A 23,485-nucleotide genomic window follows, 5' to 3' on the forward strand; every position below is an offset into this window, starting at 1 on the left:
GGCGGCCAGAGGCTGAGATCTGTGAAGTTGAACCCAGAACTAGGAGTGGGGCTTCTCCCGCCTTCCGGTGGGGACGGTGAGGAGCTGCAGGGAGGGGTGGGAGAGAGGCAAGGGGTGGAGGGAGCCAAAGGCCGTGCCTGGTGGGGCAGACGGAAAAGGGGTGGGCATCCCTCCTGGCACCAAGCTGCTGGGTGCGAAGGCAGATCATATGGGGTCACCCACGTGCAAGCGTGCGCCACTGCACTGACAGAGACAAGGGCCCGGCCGTGTGTGTGCAGCTGCAACTGTGGCAGTGACCACTTCTGTGAAACCAGTATCTGGGGCTGGAGATGTCACCGGCATCCCCAGTCATGGCCTGGCCCCCACTTGTAATCTTCTGCCCAGGGGCCCAGCTTAGTTGCCAGGACGCATGCTGTAACCCAGATCAGGGCCCCGTGCTTCGAGGCGCGTCTGTGTTGTGGTTGGAATGAGTCACTCTCGGTGTTGTGCAGTGTCCCGTTGAGTGACCGCCACAGTTCACGTGTGTGCTCCAACAGCTACCATCTAGCATTTTTAAAAGTGGCCGACACTCCCACAGGCACTTTTTTGCCACGGTATTTAGTGTCAGGTGCAAACTGGAGAGCAAGCCTGAGCTGACTGGACACCACCTGCCAGCCACTGCTCACCCGTCACAGATGCGACTGTGCTGGCAGGGACCTGCCCCTGGTGTGGGGTGTGGAAGGAGAGATGTTCTGGGCTTCCAGGGGAGCCGCTTGCTGCAACAGCAGCCCAGGCCATGCTGCCTGGCACAGAGCGCAAGGTCCCAAGTGTCCCCGCTGGGTGCTGGGCTGCCTGCCCTGGCTTGCAGTCTTCTCCCAGGTCCGCACTCTTCTGCAGGGGCCGTCACTGCCCTTGTCTTACCAAGGACAACTAGGTCTCAGTGAGTGGCAAATAGAAGCCAACTCCCTGCATAACTCAGGAAACTGACTCCGAGCATTCCCTCAACCAGGCACCACTCACCCTGGCCCAGGCCTCCCCGAGAGCTCCTGCCTCTTCCTGGGGCCTCTGGCCTGCCCCATCCTGTCCCTTGGGGCTGCTGGCGGGGTTAGCGTGTATGGGTGTGGACAGGCAGACCCTCCAGGGCAGCTCCCTCCTGGGGCCCTGGCACTGCCTGGCTGGGTCTCACAGGCACGCTGCCCTCCTCCACCCTTCACTCCTGCCCCAAGGATGCCCTCTGCTTGGGCTGAACACCCCAACAGCAGCCTTTTGTGTGACCTCCGAGAGTTACCCAGAATAGCTTCCGCTGGCGAATAGCTTCCGCTGGCGAATAGCTTCCGCTGGCAAGGTGGCTCCTTCACTGCCTTTTGGAGCTCAGACACTTCTGGGGCCCAGACACGGGTGACATGCTACCACATCCAGACGGACCACTGGGAACTTTAAAACTGCCGTCTTCTGCTTTATTGACAGGTAAATTGTTCAAAAATGTTCTCACGATTCAATAATTACAAAGACTCAGACTTACATTAAAAAAGTAAAAACCAGAACCCCCCAGGTGCCCATCCAGCAGAAGGCCCAGGAGGGCAGTGGGGTGGCAGGGCTAGGCGCTGCTGGGCCACTCAGTGCTGACTTGGGGAAGTGCACGTCCTGAACAGCCTTGCCAAGCAGCCGACTGGTGGGAGGACAGGGGAAGCCTGGCCCAAGCTGTGGACAAGCTGTGTCTGCCGCCACAGTTAATCACAAGCCTCTGACGACACAGGGCCACAGAGCTGGTCACTCAACATCTGGTACAAAGAAGGGTGAGGTGAAATCCACGCGCACGGGATCGCTGCGCCGTGGGCCGGGGCCAGTGTGCAGGAGTGTGTTGGGTGGGTCTACGTGATCATACGGGCTACTAATCACGGGGGCTCCATGCGGGGGCAAGACTGGTGGGGTGGGGTGGGGTATCCCAGTGGCTGCTTCATGGCGCCCTGGGGCTCTGACTTCTCTCAGCCCAGCAGGCCACAGGGCCTGCCTGCACCACGACACTCGCTGGTTTTATGGCAGGAGGCGGAAGCCGTGGAAGCGAGTAGAAAGCAGAGAGCACAGCTGACTTCACAGTAGTAGATACTGGTGACACTTCATGGCTGCGACCCAGAATGAACTTAACGCACACAGGGACGCAGGGTGTCACTGGTCCCGGGTCTCTGTCCATGACTAGGTGGTCAGCAGGACCTCTGCAGCTGACTATGCAATGGCTAAATGAAAAAAAGGCCACAAACTAACCTCCACTTTCCTGTCTTCAAAATTCTAGTGACACTGGGAATGCTATACGACCTCCTACTATTCTCCTAAGGTCCTAGGAAAGTTTCAGGAACTAGGGAAAAGACTGGGTACTGAGGCTGTGTCCCCAGATGTCTGCTTCCGAAGCAGCCACGTCATGACGGGTTTCTGCTGAGGAAGTGGCGTTGGCAGGGCCCCATATGCCTTCTCGGGTTGTCAGGGGTGGGAGACAGGCTGTATGGGGGTCCTTCATTGCAGACGGAACAGTGTCGCCTCACAGCTGTGCAGACGAACAGATGTGGTCTACTGCCACGAACAATGCGGCATAAAACTGATCAATATTATAATAAAGATTTGTCTTCTTCATCTCCATATCTACAAAGTGATTCTACATTTCCTTGGACAACACTGGAGGGCCCGCTCAGTCTTGGCACTGACGCTGGAGGCCATCCCCAGCTCCCTGGCCCCTGTGACGAGCTGGCGGCTTCAGGTGTCACAGGCCGGCTGCTCCAGGCCTTCGAGGGGGAGCTGGCTCCTGTGGGGGGAGTTGGGGCTCGGTGGGCCGCTGGGGTTGGAGCTATTCGATGGAGTTGAGTGTTTGGTGGAGTCCGAATCAGGCTGTGAACAGGAAGAGCGCAGGGTGAGCACCCGCTGCCCTAGCCTGGGGAGGCACGCGTGCCCAGCTGGATGCAAATGTTTGCTCAGGGACAACTGTCGCAAATGCTCTTCTCCTTTCGTGTTATGAAAACACACGCTCTACACCAGCGATTCGTGGGGGCCTTAGGCTTGCTGGTGAGAGTCACAAATTGATGTCTAACCCCACTCAAAAATAACATGGTAATTATCATTACAAAAGACAGCAACTCTGTAGTGAAGAAATCAGATGGGGCCGGACCCCGTGGCTCCCGCCTGTAATCCCAGCACTTTGGGAGGCCAAGGTGGGTGGATCGCACTTGAGGTCAGGAGTTTGAGACCAGCCTGGCCAACATGGTAAAACCTCATCTCTACTGAAAATACAAAAATCAGGCCGGGTGTGGTGGCTTATGCCTGTAATCCCAGCACTTTGGGAGGCCAAGGCAGGCAGATCACGAGGTCAGGAGATCGAGACCATCCTAACACGGTGAAACCCTGTCTGTACTAAAAATACAAAAAAAATTAGCCGGGCGTGGTGTGGTGGCAGGCACCTGTAGTCCCAGCCACAGGCGTGAACCCAGGAGGCGGAGCTTGCAGTGAGCCGAGATTGCATCACTGCATTCCAGCCTGGGCTACATGTAGAGTGAGACTCCGTCTCAAAAAAAAAAAAAAAAAAAAAAAAAGATCAGCAACAAGACAAGGATGCCTGCTTTCATCACTGCTATTCAGTGGTTCTAGCCAGAGCAATCAGGGAAGAAAAATAAAAAGGATTCCAAGTTAGAAAGGAAGTAAAGCTATCTCTGTTTGCAGATGACATGATTATACACATAGAAAATCCCAAAGAAAAGAATCCACAAAAAACTAATAAATTCAGCAAAGTTACGGGGTATAAAATCAACACACACAAATCAGTTGTATTTCTATACACCAGAAATGAACACACTGAAAAGGAAACTGAAAAAAAAAAAAATTCAATTTACAACAGCATCCAAAAGAACAGCTAGGAATAGTTTAACCAGAGAAGGGAAAAATTTGTACACTATAAATTACAAAACATTGCTGAAAAAATAGCTTAAATAAATGGAACACATCTCATGTTCGTGGAGTAAAAATATTGTTAAGATGGCTGTACTAGGCCGGGTACAGTGGCTCACACCTGTAATCCCAGCACTTTGGGAGGCCAAGGTGGGCAGATCATTTGAGGTCAGGAGTTTGAGACCAGGCTGGCCAACATGGTGAAACCCTGCCTCTACTAAAAATACAAAAATCAGCCAGATATGGTGGCAGGCACCTGTAGTCCCAGCTACTTGGGAGGCTGAGGCATGAGAATCACTTGAACCTAGGAAACAAAGGTTGCAGTGAGCCAAGATCGTGCCACTGCACTCCAGCCTAGGCAACAGAGCGAGACTCTGTCTCAAAAAAAAAAAAAAAAAAAAGACATTAAAATATAAATGATGACAACCCATAGAACAAGAGAAGACATCTGCACATCGCATCTCTCACAAGAGCCTGGTATTCAGAACATGCCAGGAGCTCCTACAACCCAGCCACAAAAGGACAAACCACCCATTTCAAAAATGGGCAAAGGCCTTGAGTAGACATTTTTCTAAAGAAGGTACCGAAATGGCCAACAAGCATATGAAAAGATGCTCAACATAAGTCTTTAGGGAATGCAAATCAAAACCACAATCAGGTACTACTTCATAGCCACCAGGACGACTATTAAAAAGAAGAAAAACAAGAACAAGTATTGGTGAGGATGTGGAGATATGAGAACCCTCACATTGCTGGTGGAATGTAAAATGGTACAACTGCTGCAGAAAACAATTTGGTGGTTCCTCAAAAAGTTAAACATAGAATTACCACATAAATCCAGCAATCCCACTCACAGGCATAAACCCGAATGTGAAAACAGGCACTCAAACACATATATGCACACACGTGTTCACAGCAGCACCACTCACAACAGCTGACGGACAGAAACAGCCCAAATGTGCCTCAGCGGAAGAATGGGAAAACAAACTGTGGTCTATCCATACAAGAGAGTATTATTTAGCAATAGAAACACCAACACTGATACATGCTACAACGGGGGTGAGCCCCAAAACAGTATGCCAGGTGAAAGCTAGGCACAAAAGGCCAAAACACATTTCCATATGAGAGGCCGGGCATTCCACTTCCACGGAATGTCCGGACGGCGAAATCACAGAAAACTACTGGCTGCCCAGGTGCTGAGGGGAGGGAGGGACGGGGAGAGAGTGCTTAAAGGGCAGGGGATTTATTTTGAAATGATGAAAATGTCTTTTTTATTATGTTTTAGAGACAAGATTTCACTACACTGCCCAGGCTGGCCTTGAACTCCTCAGGCGATCCTTCCACCTCAGCTTCACTAGTAGCTGGTACTACGGGCGTGAACCGTGGCGCCCAGCTAGGGTGGAAATGTTTCTGAATGAGAAAGAGGTGGTGACTGTGCATCTCTGTGGATGTACTAAATGTCACTGAGTAGTTTAAACTTTAAAGTAACTTTAAAGTAGTTATTTTGGGCCCGGTGTGCTGGCTCACGCCTGTGATCTGAGCACTTTAGGAGGCCGAGGTAGGAGGATAGCTTGAGCCCAGGAGTTGGGAGATCAGCCTGGGCAACAAAGTGAGACCCTGCCTCTGTATTATTACGAAAATAAAGAAAACAAAAAAATAGTTGTTTTGTGAATTTCACTTAAATTTAAAAGAACAAACAAGGTCATGCAGAAGACAGGTACTGGCTGCCTCAGGACACAGTACCCTAAGAGGGACACCATGTCCTCTGTATAATGTGACAGCCTAAGACACTTCAAATCTCATGACCAGGAAACAGCGGACAAACTCAAACTCAGGAGCATTCTGTAAAGTAACAGCAGTGCTTGCTACAAAAATGTGACTGTCCCACCAGACAAAGACAGGCTGGGGGCCTCCTGCAGAATAAAGGGTGGAAGAGTAGGATGGACAAAGGACGGAAAAGACAAAGGACTTTCAGAGGAAGAGACGCTGACCTTGGCAGAACCAGCAACATGTGCAAGGCATCTGCCTGTCCGTTTGGCAGCTGACGTTAAAACATCTCAGTGCTGGGGCTGAGATGTGTGGTGGAGAGATGAGCATGGCCCCTCTGCCTGCATCCCTCCCTCCCTCCAAGGATGGCGCCAGGGGCTAAGCCCTCAGCTCACTCCTCAGCCCTCAGCACTGCAGCTCCCCACCTCCCTCGACTGCATTCTCATCCCCATTCCGCACAGGGGAAACTGAGGCCAGAGCAGTGTGGCTGAGCTGCGCACAAGAACGCTGCCAGCCAGAGTGGGGCTTGTCCTGGAGGTGGTCCCCACACTCTTGACACCAAGCGCCATCCCAGGGGAAGGGCAGAAGACAGACCAATGTGGAAGGTGAGCCCAGACCAAAGAGACTGCTGATGTATCGCACTGAAATACATAAAACAACACAGGGAGTCCAGAGGAAGGAGGCAGGTTGGCGGGAAAGCTTCCATTCCTCGTGGGGCAGTGTGACTGCCCTGTCCCTAGTCAGCGTTCCCCAAGGAGCTTGGGGTCTGACCAAGAGACTGCTGCATGGGCCTCCTGGAGGAGGGGACGGCCACCCATGCTCCCCGCACCCGTCACCCTCACACTGCAAGTGGGGCACTCCAGAAGGGCTGTGACACCACCCAGGGCCCCAGATCTTCGGGCTGCTTTTCCTCAGCACTGGGCCTGGACAAGTCTCACCTCTTTGTCAAAGTCCTGGTCTGGATCGGACATACTTCTCAGAGGCACGGTCACGCCAGGCTCCGATCCACCTACAGAACAAGGAAAACTTTTCTCTTAGGGAGAAACTCAAGAACGGAATCAAATGCCTGGGGTCTCCCCATTCCAGCACCCCCTACCCCCCACCTCCCCCAGGGCTGCAGGGGCCACGCTGCTTCTGTACCTGATGAGGGCCACGAGATGTAGGGCTTGTTCCTGGATGGAGGCTGGCGAGCCAGGTTGCTGGGAGCGGGGCCCGGCCTTTCCTCCTGGGAGGGGGGCGCAGCACTCTGGGCAGAGATAGCAACACATGAGCATGCTTGGTTGACACCCGGCAGGGTCGGCTGTAAAGTTTGTGCAACCTACGGCGGCTGTGGCCTCGTGACCTTGATGAGCAAAATGGGGGCCAGGAGGGCTCTCTGGACTGGACAAGGGCTCTGGACGGTCTGGAACTAAGAACTGGCAATAGCAACTTTAGGCCAGGTCAAATCCTGTAAAAAGCATACTTTTTTTGTTTGTTTGAGACTGAGTCTTGCTCCGTCCCCCAGGCTGGAGTGCAATGACACGATCTCAGCTCACTGCAACCTCTGCCTCCTGGGTTCAAGCAATTCTCCTGCCTCAGCCTCCTGAGTAGGTGGGATTACAGGTGCCTGCCACCACGCCCAGCTTATTTTTGTAATTTAGTAGAGACAGGGTTTCTTCATGTTGGCCAGGCTCGTCTCAAACTCCTGACCTCAGGTGATCCACTCGCTGTGGCCTCCCAAAGTGCTGGAATTAAGAGGCATGAGCCACCACACCCAGCCTAAAAAAACATAATTTTTTTTGAGACGGAGTCTTGCTCTGTCACCCAGGCTGGAGTGCAGTGGTGCAATCTCGGCTCACTGCAAGTTCCGCCTCCCAGGTTCACACCATTCTCCTGCCTCAGCCTCCTGAGTAGCTGGGACTACAGGCACCCGCTGCCACACCCAGCTAATTTCTTTTTGTATTTTTAGTAGAGACGGGGTTTCACCATGTTAGCCAGGATGGTCTCGATCTCCTGACCTCGTGATCCGCCCGCCTCGGCCTCCCAAAGTGCTGGGATTACAGGCGTGAGCCACCACGCCCGGCCAAAAACATACTTCTTAAGTAAAAAAGAGAAAGTATGCTATCTGTTCGTACGAAGATGTTACTGAGAAATCACCACCTGATGGCAAACGTCCTTAGGAAGCCCTCACAGGCCGAAACGTGGTGGACTCTCACAAGTACCTGTAGCATCACTGCCCAGGGCGGCCCCAGGCCTGCGCACAAGGCCCCGTGACAGGGAAAGTGCTGGTGAACAGAGCTTCAGCGGAGATGGGCTTTTGTGACAGAGGCACCAGGCAGAGCACAGTGCCAGGCTCGCGGGCACTGCCTTTGGGACGGTCTCAGCCAGCACGGCTGCCAGAGCGGGGAGGAGGGGATGGGGTGCCCTGCCCGCCCCGCCCCGGCCGTGCACGCACCAGAGGCAGGTCCATGAGCACCTGCATGCCGTCGCCTGGGCCCATGTGAGCCACGTGGTTGAAGTTGGTTGGGTTGGATATCATTTTGGATCTCAATTCTGGGTCTCTAAGCATCTCTCTGGGGAAAGGACACACTTTTGAGATTCATGGATATGCAAGAATCCTCTTGGCCCCTCCCTAGAGCGAGGCCCGGCAGGCCCCGTGAGCCCCGCTCCTACCGCCTCTGCTGCAGCCTCTCTTCCTCTGGGACCTTGAAGACGAACCGCCTCTTGCTCCTGGTGCGCAGCATCTGCTTCTTGCTGTTGTCGGAGGTGTCCGGCACGTTGAGAACCGCTCCTGCAGAAGCAGAGCGCGCGGTGACGGTGCTGCGGCGGCAGGGTCACACGCCCCTCCGACTTCCCTTCCCTCCTCTCCCAGTGCAGGGGAAGGCTCACCCGAGAACTTGCTCTTGAAGTAGATCAAGCGTGGAGGCTCGCAGTTGAGGAGGTTGAGGGTGCCTTCAGAGTTCAGGGGCCTTATCTGGATTGGAAACCAGGGAAGGACAGTAAGCGCGGCCACGCACAGACTGCACGGGGAGAAGCCCACCCGCACAGGAGGGCGCCGAGACAGCCTTACCCTCCGCAGGCCGATGGTCTGCACCCACTCCATGGTGCGCACATCAAAGACGTCCACGCCATACTCGCTGTACACCGTGACGTGGGTGGGGCTGCAACCTAGCGCAGACGGAGCAGGGCGGGGTGAGCCACAGCGGTTCAGGAACTCACCTGCCCTCGGGCCGGGGGCCATGCCTTGGCACTCGAACAAGTGCAGAGGCGGCAGCACTGCCCTCAGCTGGTTCACGTCACCAAAGACTTCACGTTCTCACTCTGGAATTCATCTTCATTTCAAAGTTTAAACAAACACAATCGAACGTTTAAATGCTCCACCATCACTTCCATAACTAATATTTTGAATACTGTAGTACAGATATTGAAGGTGACTTTTAAAAGTTTGGTTTTTCATTTAGCTCTCATGAGATGTGATTATCCTGAAAGCTACTAATTCAGGCTCAACACTTTGGAAATTCAGGTAGGGGCCGACTGTCCAGTATGGTGAGGCTAATTCTTCCATAGGAGATGGCAAGTCCGGTTTCCAGGTAGGTATTAAAAACCACACAGAAACCACTGCTGACCTCTGGGCAACAACCCTGCCTGTCTGTCCTCCATACTAACGACCCTAGACCCCTAGGAACCCGTGCTATGGGGGCGTGGGAAGCCCCTGTGCAGCCTGGTCTGAGGGCATATGCAAGCGAGGGTAAGGGCGTCCTGCAGGGAGCTCTGGGGTCCGCGCTGTGCTCCTCACCTGCTCATCTGTTGGCTTACAGAAGCAACTCCACCCAAAGCGCCAAGGGTGTGAGACCAAGGACTGTGGAGCCTTTGGCCATTTGGAGTTTAAGGGGCTTTCTCCACGTTTAGAAGAGTAATGACACAGCTGTGCCACACGACGGAGGAGCGGTGCACGTCCACTGCTCGGTCCCTCTGCGTGGGTGGCACGCTCACTGTCCCCACAGCCCCTCCATGTGGCTTGGCTCCTGGCCATCAGCTTGCAGAAACGCAGAGCTGGGAGGCGGCAAGCCCCAAAAGCAAGAGAGCTCCAGCTCAGTGCTCGTTCCTGGCTCTTCTGCCTCCAGAGTTCAAGGTTAATCCTGCATCATGACACACCTCACTGCCTGAAGATGCATTTTAAAAACCTTCTGCTCTGTTTCTATCATAGATTCCAAACAGGCTACAAGATCAGGACTTTTCTTCTGAATACAAAAAGGGAAATCAAACAGGGTTTGCAAAAAAGACAAAAGATACTGGCCTGGTCATCAAACCGTCTCAGAAGGAGCATTTCAGATGCACCTGTGAGGCCTCTGAGAACCACGTTAAAAGCAGCCCCAGAAACTGCCCTTCAGGGAACCTCTCTCCACACGGGCTTCTGGTAAGGCCCTTGCCTGCCGAGTATGTGGGGATTCGCTTGCAAGGAACCAGGAAGTAGTATGCTGACTCAGTGATAAACAGATGCCCAGTGAAAAAATTCTAGTCAAACAGATTCTAGTGAAAAGAACGTGGGCTCTGGAGCCTGACAGAGGTGACATGTCACGTGGCCCCTGTGGCCTTCAGCTGCCTCCTCTCCAACAGGGCCGATGACACCTGCCCTAAGGGACAGGGAGGGGCAAGGGAGGCCACCCACGCAGGGCGCTAGCACAGGGTGCAGAATGAGCAGTTTTGCATCCTACAGGTGATGGAATTACTTCTGCCCAGCTCTGAAACTCATCTGCATCTGCACTGTGCCTGCACGAGAGGAGACCCACCAAGGCAGAGAACCCAGGAACTTCAGGTGTCTATGCCAGACACATGTGGCCAGGATTATAAATACACTGCACTAAGTGACCTGGGTCCTCCTCAATGTTACGCTTTGCAAAAATGTAAATCCCGTGTAGTTTTAAACCCTGTGCTGGCTGCCTATGAAGAGGACGGGGTGTTGGAGGGGAAGAGTCCAGGACAAGGGGTGCTGAGGCAGTGGGACTGGCCCCTTCCTGCACCTCACCGCAGGCCCATGGCCCGGCCCCACTGCCCACACACGTCTGCTGTGGTGTGGCCATCGGGATGGAGCCGGGACACACTGCAGTAAGCCCGTGGGTGGAGCTGACTGTACACCTCACAGGCCCGGTGTCTAGCCACGACACCCTGGGTATGGTGCCGTCTCAGCAAGGCTGACAATGAGGCAGACAAAGGGGTTTAGCTTCAGGTAACTGAGGGAGAACGTAATTCCCCACCTCTTTCCCCGTTACCCCCATATGCCTGGCTCGTCTTCCTCCCGGCCTCCTCTTGATCTGTGGATTTGATGGCACAGGCTACTCTGATAGATCAAACAGAGGGACTCTGAGGTTTAAGGCTGCCTTTCCGTTTTAAGAGACAGGGTCTCACTCTGTCTCCCAGGCTACAGTGTAGTGGCGCGATCTCGGCTCACTACAACCTCCGCATCCTGGGTTCAAGCAATTCTCCTGCCTCAGCCTCCTGAGTAGCTGGGACTACTGGCATGTGACACCGTGCCTGCCTAGTTTGTTTGTTTGTTTAAGATGGAGTCTCGCTCTGTTGTCCAGGCTAGAGTGCAGTGGCGCGATCTCGGCTCATTGCAACCTCCACGTCCTGGGCCTCAGCCTCCTGAGTAGCTGGGACTACAGGCGCCCGCCACCACGCCCGGCTAATCTTTTTTTGTATTTTTAGTAGAGATGGGGTTTCACCCTATTAGCCAGGATGGTCTCGATCTCCTAACCTCGTGATCCGCCCGCCTTGGCCTCCCAAAGTGCTGGGATTACAGGTGTGAGCCATGTTTTGTTATTTAGTAGAGATGAGGCTGGTATTAAACTTCTGAGCTCAAGTGAGCCTCCTGCCTCAGCCTCGCACAGTGCTGGGATTACAGGTGTGAGCCACCGCTCTCCACCCGGTTTAAGGTTTTAAAAGCAATTGGACAGCGGGCCAGTCGGGAAGTGTCCACTGGTCCTACTTTTCCCCATTGCCACCATTCACAGAGAAAGTCACATCAACTAAGCGAATTAAGTGACCCAACTGTTTGAAAAACAGCTCCTACCACTTTCAGAAAATACTTGTCTCTAGAGGGACTGTAACTTAGACACCAGAGGTGAATTATTTTCTGGCCACCAAAACACCTCAAGCTTGTCTTTACTACTGTGTAAGTTTCCGTATTATCAGGAGGAAGGCCTTTTAAATGAGAGATGAATGCCACGCCCCGTTCTCGGTTCGCCGAGCCCTTCTGCCCAGGGGCCTATGCCTGCCGATGGGGTCTTCTGCTGAGGCCTGTGGAAGAACCGGCCCCATGTGCTCAGGGAGACAGATTGCTGAGCCCGCCTACTGCTGGTCTGAGACGTGAGATCTGAACCGTGTTCTCTGCTGTGGGCTGTCATGGGGCCCACCTCTCCCAATGCTCTGTGACTACTCAACTAAGGGACTGGAAGACAAACCAAAGCAAAATCGAACACATGCTGACTGTCGGTGGGAAAAGCAGCAACAGGGATATGCAACAGAAAACATATACATACTACAGGCGACAGGAGCCGCAGGCCACATGAGCTCCTGCGCGCGTGCCCTCCGGCCTTGCGGGTCCACGTACAGTCCCATGTGGCTGAAGCAAAGCAGGTACTCCTCGCTTTCGAGCTCCACAGCACAAAGGGCATCAAAAGACTGTTGTGAGAGGAACGCAAGCGAGGGGTCATTGGGATTTACCAGGTTTAGAGGCTGCCCGTCCCCCTGGATGCTCAGCAGGCAGAACCCAGAAGGGTAGCCCACACAGAGCCTGTCCCTGAGCACCGCCAGGCACTGCACGCTGCCGGGAGCCACAATCTCATTGAACTTTCTGTGGAATGGCTTCGTTCTCTGGATCTCATAGCAAAGGATCAGCCGTTTCACGGCCACAAACAGGCAGGTGCCAGAGTTCCTCTTGAGTATGGCCGTGGCCATGAGCTGGCAGCCTTTGGTTTCCGGAAGTTTGATGTCAAAACTGCCTTCCGCTCCATCAAGGGACGACCATGGATAGAGGTGCACATGGTGGTTCCGGCCACACAGGAGGATTACGATCTTCTCCCTGGGCGCAAGCTCGATCTGGTGCACCTTCTTAGAGTCAGCGGCACGGACGATCACTGTGGCAAGGAGGACAAGAGCGTGAGGCCGACGGGACAGCCAGCAGCTCACAGGGGCTGACGGCCTTGGCTAAAGACTTGCCTGGAACACTCTGTGGCCCTCCCCTGGGCTCCCTTCCTATGTGCGCAGCCTGAGCCCAGCCCTGAGCCCCTTCCCTGCCCACAGAGCCAGCGGCTTGAGTGCCCCCCCGAGAAGCTGCCCCACACATCCACAGCGCGCTCTTGGGGCAGCCTCGGGGGCTTGTCCGAAGGCTCCTCTGCCTCTGCTGCTGTGCACACCCCTCAGTGCACCAGGGCTCCAGCTGGGCAGCGCCTCCACCTGGGTCCTCGTGCAGCAAGGCCCTGGGGTGATCTGGGCCTCCTTCCAGCTCATCTCCGAACCAGAGGACCCTCGCACTGCACGAGGGCCAGAGAGCTGTCCCCAACCCGCTGGGACCCTGAGACAAATCCTCTGAAGACGCCGCCCTCACACGGCCCCCAGTGAAGACGCCGCCCTCACATGGCCCCCAGGCTGACCCAAGCCCCTCGCTTGCTCAGATCGCCCCACAGAGCTGCCAGGCTACGGCCTTGCCCAGCGGCTGCCCCGCCCTTCTCTCTCCACGGCCATCACGTGCAGAGACGCTGGGTCTGTCGGGAAAGGACTACGGCTCACATGAAATTTCGCTGGATTCCTTGAGGGATGCTCCCCGGGGCCCCTGCCCCCTGCCCAGGGCCAGTTCCAGTCTCCTGACGTTTCTGCTCCTAGACCCAGGGCTGTGGAGCAGGTGCATGCCAGGATACCTTTGCCCTTCCTCGCTGGGAAGACTGAAGTGTCAAAATTGGAAGCAAAGAAACTAAAGCTTCTCAAGTGAAGCCTCAGCACATGTGGGAAATCTGCAGCTGTTCCTCCTCCCAGGGGGCTTTTCCTTGACCCCCCCCCCCACCCACTCCCGCTCAGTGCTCCCCTTGAAGAACTCGATGGATGTGATACGCAACTTAGCACCACGTTGCCATGCACTCGATGCTGGTCTTCACAGCACGCTGGCCCCTCCGGCACCTTCATCAAGCGCATTTGTCTTAACCCTTAGGAGCTACTGACCCTGTGCCGTCTGCAGAGGCCAGGCTGGGCCTGTGACATCCCAGGCTGGAAACGCCCTGCTCACTCACCATCTCGGGTGACCTCTATGACATACAGCCCTTCTTCTAGGCCGACTGCAATCCTGTCTGCATCTGTGGAGGAGTAAGTAACATACACAAAGTCAGTACAGCTGACCGTGAACAATATGGGTTTGAATGCGTGGGTGGGCCCATTCACAGATATTCACAGATACTTTTCAACCATATGTGGATGAGAATACAGAATTCCAGGGATGTGACACTTCAGCATCGGGGGTGACTTTCGGTCTACATGAACTCTACAGGGCCGGCTGACTGTGGGATTGAGTCCGCAAGGATATGGGTGTGTGTGGGGCTCCTGGAGCTGACCCCCAGGCTTAGCCAGGGCCGACTGTACTGTCCGCACAGGTCATTGGCTTTTTTTTTTTTTTTTTTGAGACGGAGTCTCGGTCTGTTGCCCAGGCTGGAGTGCAGTGGTGTGATCTCGGCTCACTGCAAGCTCCACCTCCCGGGTTCATGCTGTTCTCCCGCCTCAGCCTCCCAAGTAGCTGGGACTACAGGCGCCCGCCAACACGCCCGGCTAATTTTTTGTAATTTTTTTTTTTTATAGCAGAGACAGGGTTTCACTGTGTTAGCCAGGATGGTCTCGATCTCCTGACCTTGTGATCCGCCTGCCTCGGCCTCCCAAAGTGCTGGGATTACAGGTGTGAGCCACCGCACCCGGCCTCATCCGCTTCTTAACATGCATGGAGAAACTGCCTACAAACCCAAACGGACAACGCGCCTGTGACCTTCATCTGATTTTCAGATGGGCACTGCAGCGCCGCCAGAAGTGCTGTTGCTTCAGACACCTGAAGGACACAGCCTTTGGGACGTACCCACGATGGCAGCTGTCAGGACGGCCTTGATGAGAGGCAGCGAGCTGTCGTAGGCTTCCAAGGGAACATGCACGACCTGATTCCTCAGCCGGTTTTTATGAAGGATGGACTGGAGTCCTTCTAGAATCCCAACCCACTTCCTCTTTTCATTCTCATTTTCTGTCAGAATGAGCAGCGAGCTGGTCTTAGAAGGTGCACCTAAGAGAGAGGCTGTCACCTTCATGACAGGAAACAGAAGAGAAGAGAGAAGTCATCAAACGCCAAAGCCGCACACAGCTGCCACGGCCCTGCTGGAGCCACGCACCCTGGGAGCAACGGGGGCTGATGGGCTTCCCAGGCAGGGACCCCTGACTCCACCTCGCTGGGCACCCTGCAGGGGCTCCCGTAGCAGGACACGGAAGGGGCGGGGTTCTAAACAGCCCCATGAGATCGCTTCCTGGTCCCATTTTTGTTAATTCTGCTTTTGTCAAAACTATGAGTAGCTGCCTACTTTAAATCTGCTTTCTTGAATAATCATTATAAAAGTAGATTCTGAAAATGTGTGCAGGAAAAGCAGATCTCAAAAACACTGGCCCAAATCACGCCTCCCTGTGAGCAGCCTCTGAGCACGCATGCTACCAAATGACCATCGTTCCAGTAACAATGATGGCAATTTCCTGTACTGTGTATGAGAGGTTGTTTCTGAATAGAACTGTGATTTAGTAAAAGCTAATTTATAGACTTAGTTTTGTCAATCAAAATTTTGCTGTGTTTATAAGAAAATTCCCAGTGGAGGGGGCTGGAGGGTTTCTTTCCCCAATTCAGTCTTCTAGGAATGTCCTAATGCTACAATGTCTAACACTAACTCAGTGAAGGACTCACTCACTCAGCCAACAAAAACGCTGGCTCCAATTGGCTGGGGGGCACTGGAGCAGCACCTTCATGCCTAACTCGCCACAGTGCCCGCCTGGCAGTGCACACGCTGTGAGGACAGTGGCCGGGACGTGGACTGAGTGGAAGAGGAGTTTCAGGTGTAGGAGAAGGGAGGGTCAGTGAGGTGGAGTGTCTGGGAAGAAGCCAGCCAGGAGGCTCCCCGAGACGGGCACAGGCTGCTACTTGGCCAGGACGGGACACGCAAGGACCTGGAGCCAGGCTGGAGGCTGAGACCCGAGGGCCACACTGCAGGTGCTGATGGCTGCTGCGGCACAATGACATGCCTGGAATAATCAGTTTTAACCATGTGCTTTGTTAAAAAGATTAATGAAAAATTCATACCCTGAATATACATGGAATATCTCGGCGTGTAGCATGAATGACATCTGAGGCCAGGACTGAGCTCACGGAAAACTCGTCATCTCTGGTAAGAAAGAAACATTGACCCCGCTGGGAGACACACACAAAGGGCCCAAGGCCCTCCCACGCCCTGCCCTGCCCTGCCATGTCCTTCCACCACCGTGTTCTGCAGTGGAGGGCGGGTCCTTCGCCTCCCCAGATGTAAGAAACATGGGCAGGGCCAACAAACTCAAGACTCTGGCAGCTGTTTTAGGGCTCAGGGATGCCACAAGGGAAGCCCCAGAGCCTCATCCCCACTGTGCTGGTGCCTCCAGACTATGCCAGTTATAGACAACTTGGTTTACACTTGGCACAGCCAAGCAGTCCCTCCACAGCCAAGTGCAGAGGACAGGTGGGGTGAGGCATGTGGAGGTGAGTGGGGAGTGGGAGGGAGTGGGGGGTGGTGGGGGCTGGGCGTGGAGGTGAGGGGGGAGTTGGGGGTGGGTGTGGAGGTGAGGGGGGAGTCGGGGGTGAGGTTGGGGTGGAGGTGAGGGAGAAGTACGGGGGTGGGTGTGGAGGTGAGATGGGGAGTGGGGGGGTGGAGGGTGTAGGTGATGGGGGAATAGGGGGTGGGGTGGGTTTGGAGGTGAGAGGGGGAATGGTGGGTGGGTGTGGAGGTGAGGGGAGTGGAAGGTAGGTGTGGAGGTGAGAGGGGGAGTGTGGGGTGGGTGTAGAGGTGAGGGAAGGGTGGGGGGTGGGTTTGGAGGTGAGGGGGAATGGGGGTGGGGTGGGTTTGGAGGTGATGGGGGAGTGGAGGGGTTGGGTGTGGAGGTGAGAGGGGGAGTGGGGGGTGGGTGTGGAGGTGAGGGGGGGTAGGGGAGTGGGGGGTGGGCTTGGAGGTGAGAGGGGGAGTGGTGGGTGGGGTGGGTGTGGAGGTGAGAGGGAGTGGGGGGTGGGTGTAGAGGTGAGGGGGGGTAGGGGAGTGGGGGTTGGGCTTGGAGGTGAGGGGGGAGTGGGGGGTGGGGTGGGTGTGGAGGTGAGGGGGGTGGGGGAGCAGGGGGTAGGGTGGGTGTGGAGCTGAGCGGGGAGTGGAAGGTAGGTGTGGAGGTGAGAGTGGGAGTGTGGGGTGGGTGTAGAGGTGAGGGGGAAGGTGGGGTGGGTGTGGAGGTGAGGGGTGGGTTTGGAGGGAGGTAATGGGGAGTGGGGGGTGGGTGTGGAAGTGAGAGTGGGAGTGGTGGGTGGGGTGGGTGTGGAGGTGAGGGGGAGTGGGGGCTGGGTGTGGAGGTGAGGGGGTGGGGTGGGTGTGGAGGTGAGGTGGGTGTTGAGGTGAGAGGGGGACTGGGGGTGGGGTGGGTGTGGAGCTGAGGGGGGAGTGGAAGGTAGGTGTGGAGGTGAGAGTGGGAGTGTGGGGTGGGTGTAGAGGTGAGGGGGAGGGTGGGGGGTGGGTGTGGAGGTGAGGGGAGGGTGGGGTGGGTTTGGAGGGAGGTGAGGGGGAGTGGGGGGTGGGTGTGGAAGTGAGGGAGAGTGGGGGGTGGGCTTGGAGGTGAGAGGGGGAGTGGTGGGGGGTGTGGAGGTGAGAGGGGGAGTGGTGGGGGGGGTGGTGTGGAGGTGAGAGGGGGAGTGGTGGGGGGGTGGTGTGGAGGTGAGAGGGAGTGGGGTGGGTGCAGAGGTGAGGGGGAGTGGGAGCTGGGTGTGGAGGTGAGGGAGTCGGGTGGGTGTGGAGGTGAGGGGGTGGGGTGGGTGTGGAGGTGAGGGGGTGGGGTGGGTGTGGAGGTGAGGGGGGACTGGGGGTGGGGTGGGTGCGGAGGTGGGGGGTGGGTGTGGAGGTGAGGAAGGAGTAGGGGGTGGGTGTGGAGGTGAGAGGGGGAGTGGGAGGTGGGTTTGGAGGTGAGAGGGGGAGTAGGGGGTGGGTTTGGAGGTGAGAGGGGGAACGGTGGGTGGGTGTGGAGGTGAGAGGGGGAATGGTGGGTGGGTGTGGAGGTGAGGGGGGAATGGTGGGTGGGGTGGGTGTAGAGGTGAGGGAAGGGTGGGGGGTGGGTTTGGAGGTGAGGGGGAGTGGGGGTGGGGTGGGAGTGGAGGTGAGAGGGGGAGTAGGGGGTGGGTTTGGAGGTGAGAGGGGGAATGGTGGGTGGGTATGGAGGTGAGAGGGGGAATGGTGGGTGGGTGTAGAGGTGAGGGAAGGGTGGGGGGTGGGTTTGGAGGTGAGGGGGAGTGGGGGTGGGGTGGGTGTGGGGGTGGGGTGGGTGTGGAGGTGAGAGGGGGAGTGGGGTGTGGGGTCAGTGTGGAAGTGCTGTTCTGAAGAGGTTCCCTAAAGAGTGCTGAGCCCTCCGATGGGGCCCCCGACTTGGGCTCATGCCAACTTTTCATCTACCAGTGGCTCTTCGTCACCAGGCCAGGGGCATACCTGTGCACAGCCAGGGACTGGCGGGTGCCCCGGGGGGAAGGGGCATGGAAAGTGGAGTATGCTGCCAGGTGATCCCGACTCACCCTCGCTGTCCTCAGGGTACCCACTCAGCAGCCCTGCCCCAAGAACCAATGCTACAGATGGAGTATCCAGCCCCGGCCTGAGCCCAGAGCAGTCCCGTGTGCACCACACAAGAGACGGTGCACGGGCACAGCACAGAGATGACACAAAGGCAGTAGCACGGCTCTGTGTGCAGGCCCCGGGCTGAGCTAGGCCTCTTAGTGATGCGTTTACCTTCACAACAACACTCCACATGCCAGTAACATGACCACTGTCCTCATCTCACAAACAGATGAGCCACAGATGTCTCATCTGTGAGACAGCCTGCTCCTGCAGCTGACACTGGGTGGCACTGAGACAGGGTCACACAGCAAACGCTACAGCCACGCACACCCACACGGCCCACGGCTCCAGACTTCTTCCACACGCCAAGAGCACCTGCTGCGGTCTCTAAAACGCACAGACGGCTGTGGGCTGCATGGCTTTTCTCTGGAATATCTTCTGCTTGTTCTTGGGCATGTGGTTTTCTTATGTTACATTAATTTCCCTGTGGCAAACTTTTCAATGCAAACACATGCGAGGCAGGAAGCGTCTACAGCGCTCACGTTCCTGTGCACGCAGGCCCACATGCACGTCTGTTCATATGCATGTGAGTGTTTGAAGTCATGACTAAGCTGTACCCATTTTTGCAGCCGTACAATAATGAAGCAGGTGAAGTATAAATGAGGTGAAAGATTACTAAGGAACACACTGTCCTTTTGGCTAAAGACAGATGAGGAAGATTCACAGAGCAAGGACAGTGCTGCCCAAACGCAGACCTGAGATCCAAGACTTGGCTCGCAATGACACCAGGCTGGGTGGATTTTCCTTCAGGCAGATCATACAGGAAGAGCTTGCAGTCACAAACGACCGCATATGCGCGCTGCCATCCCTTCTTCACCCCCGTGGGCTTTGGGACCTATGAATAAAAACAAACAGTGGCCATGTTCCACCAGGCCAGGCAGGCCGCCAGGCCCCATTACACTCGTTCACAATCTCCTTCCAGCTGCCAGGCTGGCGGCAGAGCTGTTCGGACAGAGGGGTGTTTGCCCAAGAAGGCTCAAGGCGTTGCTGGGGAGGGGTCCATGTGTGACAGCAGATGGTGCCAGGGAAAGCTGGCAGCTCAGCCAACGCTGTGTCCACCCCATGCAGGGTGCTGTGGTACACGCAGCCCTACAGTCTCGTAGAGGTGGGCCTGGCACAGTGGCTTTCAGACTGAGCTTCTGCCCACTGGCTGGACACTCAGCCCAAGATGGACTCTGAGTGAGCGTCTGCGTGGAGGCCTCAGGATGTCCAGGCCATTCAGAACAGCGGCTGCGCCGACCTGATGGCCTCAGTGCCCAGGAGGGGAAGCCTCCTAGGACTGGCACCAGGGCCACCTGCCACAGCAAGGGGCTGCTTTCGAGAGTGGCTGGGCATGGCTATTGGTCACTGCACCTCACAGGCACCGAGGGCTGAGGGGCGGAGATGAAGCCGCCTACCTTGACATGGCCTTTGTAGGCTGTTCCGATGCCTCGCTGCACATCCACGCCCAGAGGCCTCTTGGACTGCTCGGGAGGTATTGGGCACACCTGGGGGGCACTGTCTTTGCAGGACACATGGCAAGCAAAGGAACACACTGGAAGAGAGCAAGAACACTGCCTTCAAAGCTTACTGCCTACAGAGAAGTCACTGCAGAACCTATGCCCTGAGGAGGCAATTTAATAATTACCAGGTCTCGTCTGGAATCCCAGCACTTTCGGAGGCCGAGGTGGGGAGACCACTTGAGGTCAGGAGTTTGAGACCAGCCTGGCCAACATGGTGAAATCCCGCCTTTATTAAAAATACAAAAATTAGCCAGGCGTGGTGAAGCGCACCTGTAATCCCAGCTACTCGAGAGGCTGAGGGAGGAGAATCGCTTGAGCCCGGGAGGCAGAGGTTGCAGTGAGCTGAGATCACACCATTACATTCCAGCCTGGGCCACAGAGCGAGACTCCATCTCAAAAAAACAAAACAAACAAACAAAAAATAATGACCAAGTCTCACATCAAGTCCAGACATCCAAGAAGGTAAAAACAGTTGCAGGGCAGAATCCACACAAAAGCTCAGGGTTTCTGGCACTGAATGCGTCTTCAGCATGAGCACAGGGAAAGGGCCCATGGCAAAAGCCTGCTTCCATGCTATCCCTGCCAGCCCGGGCCGCCTCCCACACGGGTGAGTTTCTACATGGCAATTCAGGCCAATGGTCATGGGGACGCGGGGCCTTGGCAGCCAATCAAAACATGCATGAGTTGAAATAACAAAAAACAATGCTTCTGCTGTAATGTAGAATGAAGGGCAACTCTGCCCACAGACCCATGGTCAGGAAGGCGTGAGTGCTCAGAGCCAGTGCAGGTCTGGGCTGCTGGACCCTCCCACAGCACTGGGTGGCTTGGGGTGGTTGCTCATCTGTGAAAAGGGGCAATCACTGAGGGGGTAAGAGCATGTCAAATCCCAGCACAGGGCAAGAGCACAAGATACAGCCTTAAAAATACGATGGGCTGGGTGCAGTGGCTCACACCTGTAATCCCAGCACTTTGGGAGGCCGAGGCAGGTGGATCACTTGAGGTCAGGAGTTTGAGCCAGCCTGGCCAACATGGCGAAACCCCATCTCTACTAAGAACACAAAAATCAGCCGGGCATGGTGGCGTGGGCCTGTCCCTAGCTACTTGGGCGGATGAGGCAGGAAGTCACTTGAATCTGAGAGGCAGCGGTTGCAGTAAGCTGAAATTGAGCCACTGCACTCCAGCCTGGGCAACAGAGTCAAACTCTGTCTCCAAAAAGAAAAAGAAAAAAAATACGAATGATGACCAGAAGCAGAGACAAATAATTTTGGTTATCTCTAGATAATTTGATAGTGGAAGGTTTTACACAATTATTTTTCCTCTCTGATTTTCTAGAACAGCTGCAGATGATACACTTTGTAATAATTTCAATAGATGATCTGGGTCACCACAGAGGTGCACAGCACACTGGAGCCCCCAGCACAGCAGGGATCCACGGTTCCACAGACCTTTACTGAGGATTTGTAAAAATAAACCTGCCAGGCTGGGTGTGGTGGCTCACGCCTGTAATCCCAGCACTTTGGGAGGCTAAGGCGAGAGATCACTTGAGTCCCAGAGTTCGAGACCAGTCTGGGAAACAAAGTGAGACCCCCCACTCTCTATAAAAACATTTAAAAATAGCCAGGCATGGTGGTGGTGTGTCTATGGTCCCAACTACTTGAGAGGCTGAGACAAGGGAATCGCTTGAGCTGACCTGTGATTGCACCACTGCACTGAAGTCTGAGTGACAGAGTGAGACCCTATCCCCCCACCGCCCCCCAAAAAAACCCTGTCCTCAAATCATGCCAATGACACTTCACTTTAGTTTGGCTTGCTTGCATAAGGGCTGCCCTGGAGCCGGCTGGTGCCCTGAGCTGCAGGGGTGTGGGGCTGTGCACGCTGACCCTGGGAGCTGCAACGACACTCACCCTCGCAGGCGTAGCCCTGCCGGATCAGCCCAACCATCAGGGAGGTGCAGTGGCTGCACTGAGTAGGGCTGGAGAAGGACTTGATGCTGAACTGGTGAGCTTTTGGCTGGAAGGAGAAAATCAAGAACACTGAGGTGAACCATGGACTCTTGAGAAGAGTCAGATCCATCTGCCTGTGATCCAGTTTCTACACAGCTTGGGCATTATCCTGAAAAGGTGGAAATGTGCAAGTTCTGGTCTTGGTCTATGTGTTCCCTAACAAGGCTCATCAAATAGTGGTGAAAACCACACCTACGAGCTTGAGCCAGAGATAGGCCGACAAATACTTCCTTCAGTGGGAGAGCACTGCTACCAAAAAGCGAGGTCAGCTGGGCCAGAGTGCCGAGGTGGCATGGCCAATGCTCTTTCTGGCTCACGCTCCTGGCCTCCTGGAGACCAGCACCAACTGGCTCTTGGGGGCCGACCTGGGGCCACATTTGGGTTGGGCTGCACACAGGCCTTGCATGTGTCCAAGAGACACTCAAGAATCACCTACAGGAGGACAGTTCATAATAGCAAACGCCTGGAAAGGCTCATGGTCCCTCATCAGGAGTGGACACATTGTGAACCCAGCAGCAACTGCAGCAGCCCCAAGGCTGAACGGAGGGTTGTGGTGCAGGCCATGCGGGACTGCCAGTTTACAAAGCTCAGGCGCAGCAGAGACCAATATGATCCTCAGCATGAGACAGATGTGGGTGAGACCACTTGCAAGAAGTAGGGGAGTGGCCGACACACACTCCAGAGAGCTGCGGGGGAAGAGGCTGGCTGAGGTGGGCAGGGAGGCCGTGGGGCGGTGGCTGGGCCATCAGGACTAGGAGTGACACACCAGCACTCTGCAGAGTTGCTGCTATCAAATATGGTAACCAAATAAATGACCTCGCAACTTGGTCCCTGACGCTGCAAGTCTTAGGCCAAAAGCCAAACCCTTAATTAGTCTCATACACGTTTGGCTTCTTACGTCCAGCTGGCATAGCTGCCTGTGGCGGGAAGCACAGGCAGAGGCCGTGTCTATATTAACAACAAAAACCACCTTAGGCTACAGGGCTATGTACTCGCAATGCTTGGAACTCGGGGGCCTGTCACCCTGGAGACTTTCTGATCTGCGTTGATGTTTATACGAAAGAAAAGGGGATGTTACAGAAGAAGCCGAGGCCAGGACAGGGTAGCAGGGGCCCAGTGGGGCCGCTGTGCCGGCTCTCCAGGATGCGCTTGTGAAAAGGATGAGGCTCAGAAGTGCACACGCACTGCAGTGCCGTTTATGCCGGGAGTCGTTCTCACCCACCAGCCACATGGTTCTGTAAGGTTCTCTAAGTGCAGGCAGACAAATGAAAATCAACGTGGAGAAGTAAGCTGCCTACCCGTGGAGAGAGGAACGTGGCTTGGGGAATGAGAGAAGGAGAGTGGGGAGACTGAATGCTGAACATTTCCAACTAAAATATAT

At 55.3% G+C, this 23,485-nt stretch overlaps 1 protein-coding gene across 4 annotated transcripts in view; it reads right to left on the reverse strand.

The window, feature by feature from the left end:
- Positions 1–1,411: 1,411 nt before the first annotated feature.
- CDC42BPB (CDC42 binding protein kinase beta) overlaps positions 1,412–23,485 on the reverse strand; it is a 130,478-nt gene continuing 108,404 nt past the window's right edge. For 2 of the 4 annotated variants that reach the window (XM_054449346.2, XM_054449344.2), the window contains 14 exons: positions 22,006–22,111; positions 19,997–20,133; positions 19,295–19,434; positions 16,016–16,097; positions 14,762–14,978; positions 13,935–13,997; positions 12,192–12,788; positions 8,723–8,820; positions 8,542–8,626; positions 8,326–8,443; positions 8,108–8,225; positions 6,814–6,919; positions 6,612–6,682; positions 1,412–2,856 (listed from right to left, as the gene is read on the reverse strand). In XM_054449346.2, coding sequence (XP_054305321.1) covers positions 2,725–2,856; positions 6,612–6,682; positions 6,814–6,919; positions 8,108–8,225; positions 8,326–8,443; positions 8,542–8,626; positions 8,723–8,820; positions 12,192–12,788; positions 13,935–13,997; positions 14,762–14,978; positions 16,016–16,097; positions 19,295–19,434; positions 19,997–20,133; positions 22,006–22,111 — 2,070 coding nt within the window. In that variant the 3' untranslated portion in view covers positions 1,412–2,724. Of the gene's footprint in view, positions 2,857–4,901; positions 6,315–6,611; positions 6,683–6,813; positions 6,920–8,107; positions 8,226–8,325; positions 8,444–8,541; positions 8,627–8,722; positions 8,821–12,191; positions 12,789–13,934; positions 13,998–14,761; positions 14,979–16,015; positions 16,098–19,294; positions 19,435–19,996; positions 20,134–22,005; positions 22,112–23,485 lie in introns of those variants that run through there. The other 2 variants (XM_054449340.2, XM_054449343.2) reach the window with 1 other exon arrangement.

This window comes from Pongo pygmaeus, chromosome 15, assembly GCF_028885625.2.
Source record: "Pongo pygmaeus isolate AG05252 chromosome 15, NHGRI_mPonPyg2-v2.0_pri, whole genome shotgun sequence".
NCBI classification, from domain to species: Eukaryota; Metazoa; Chordata; class Mammalia; order Primates; family Hominidae; genus Pongo; species Pongo pygmaeus.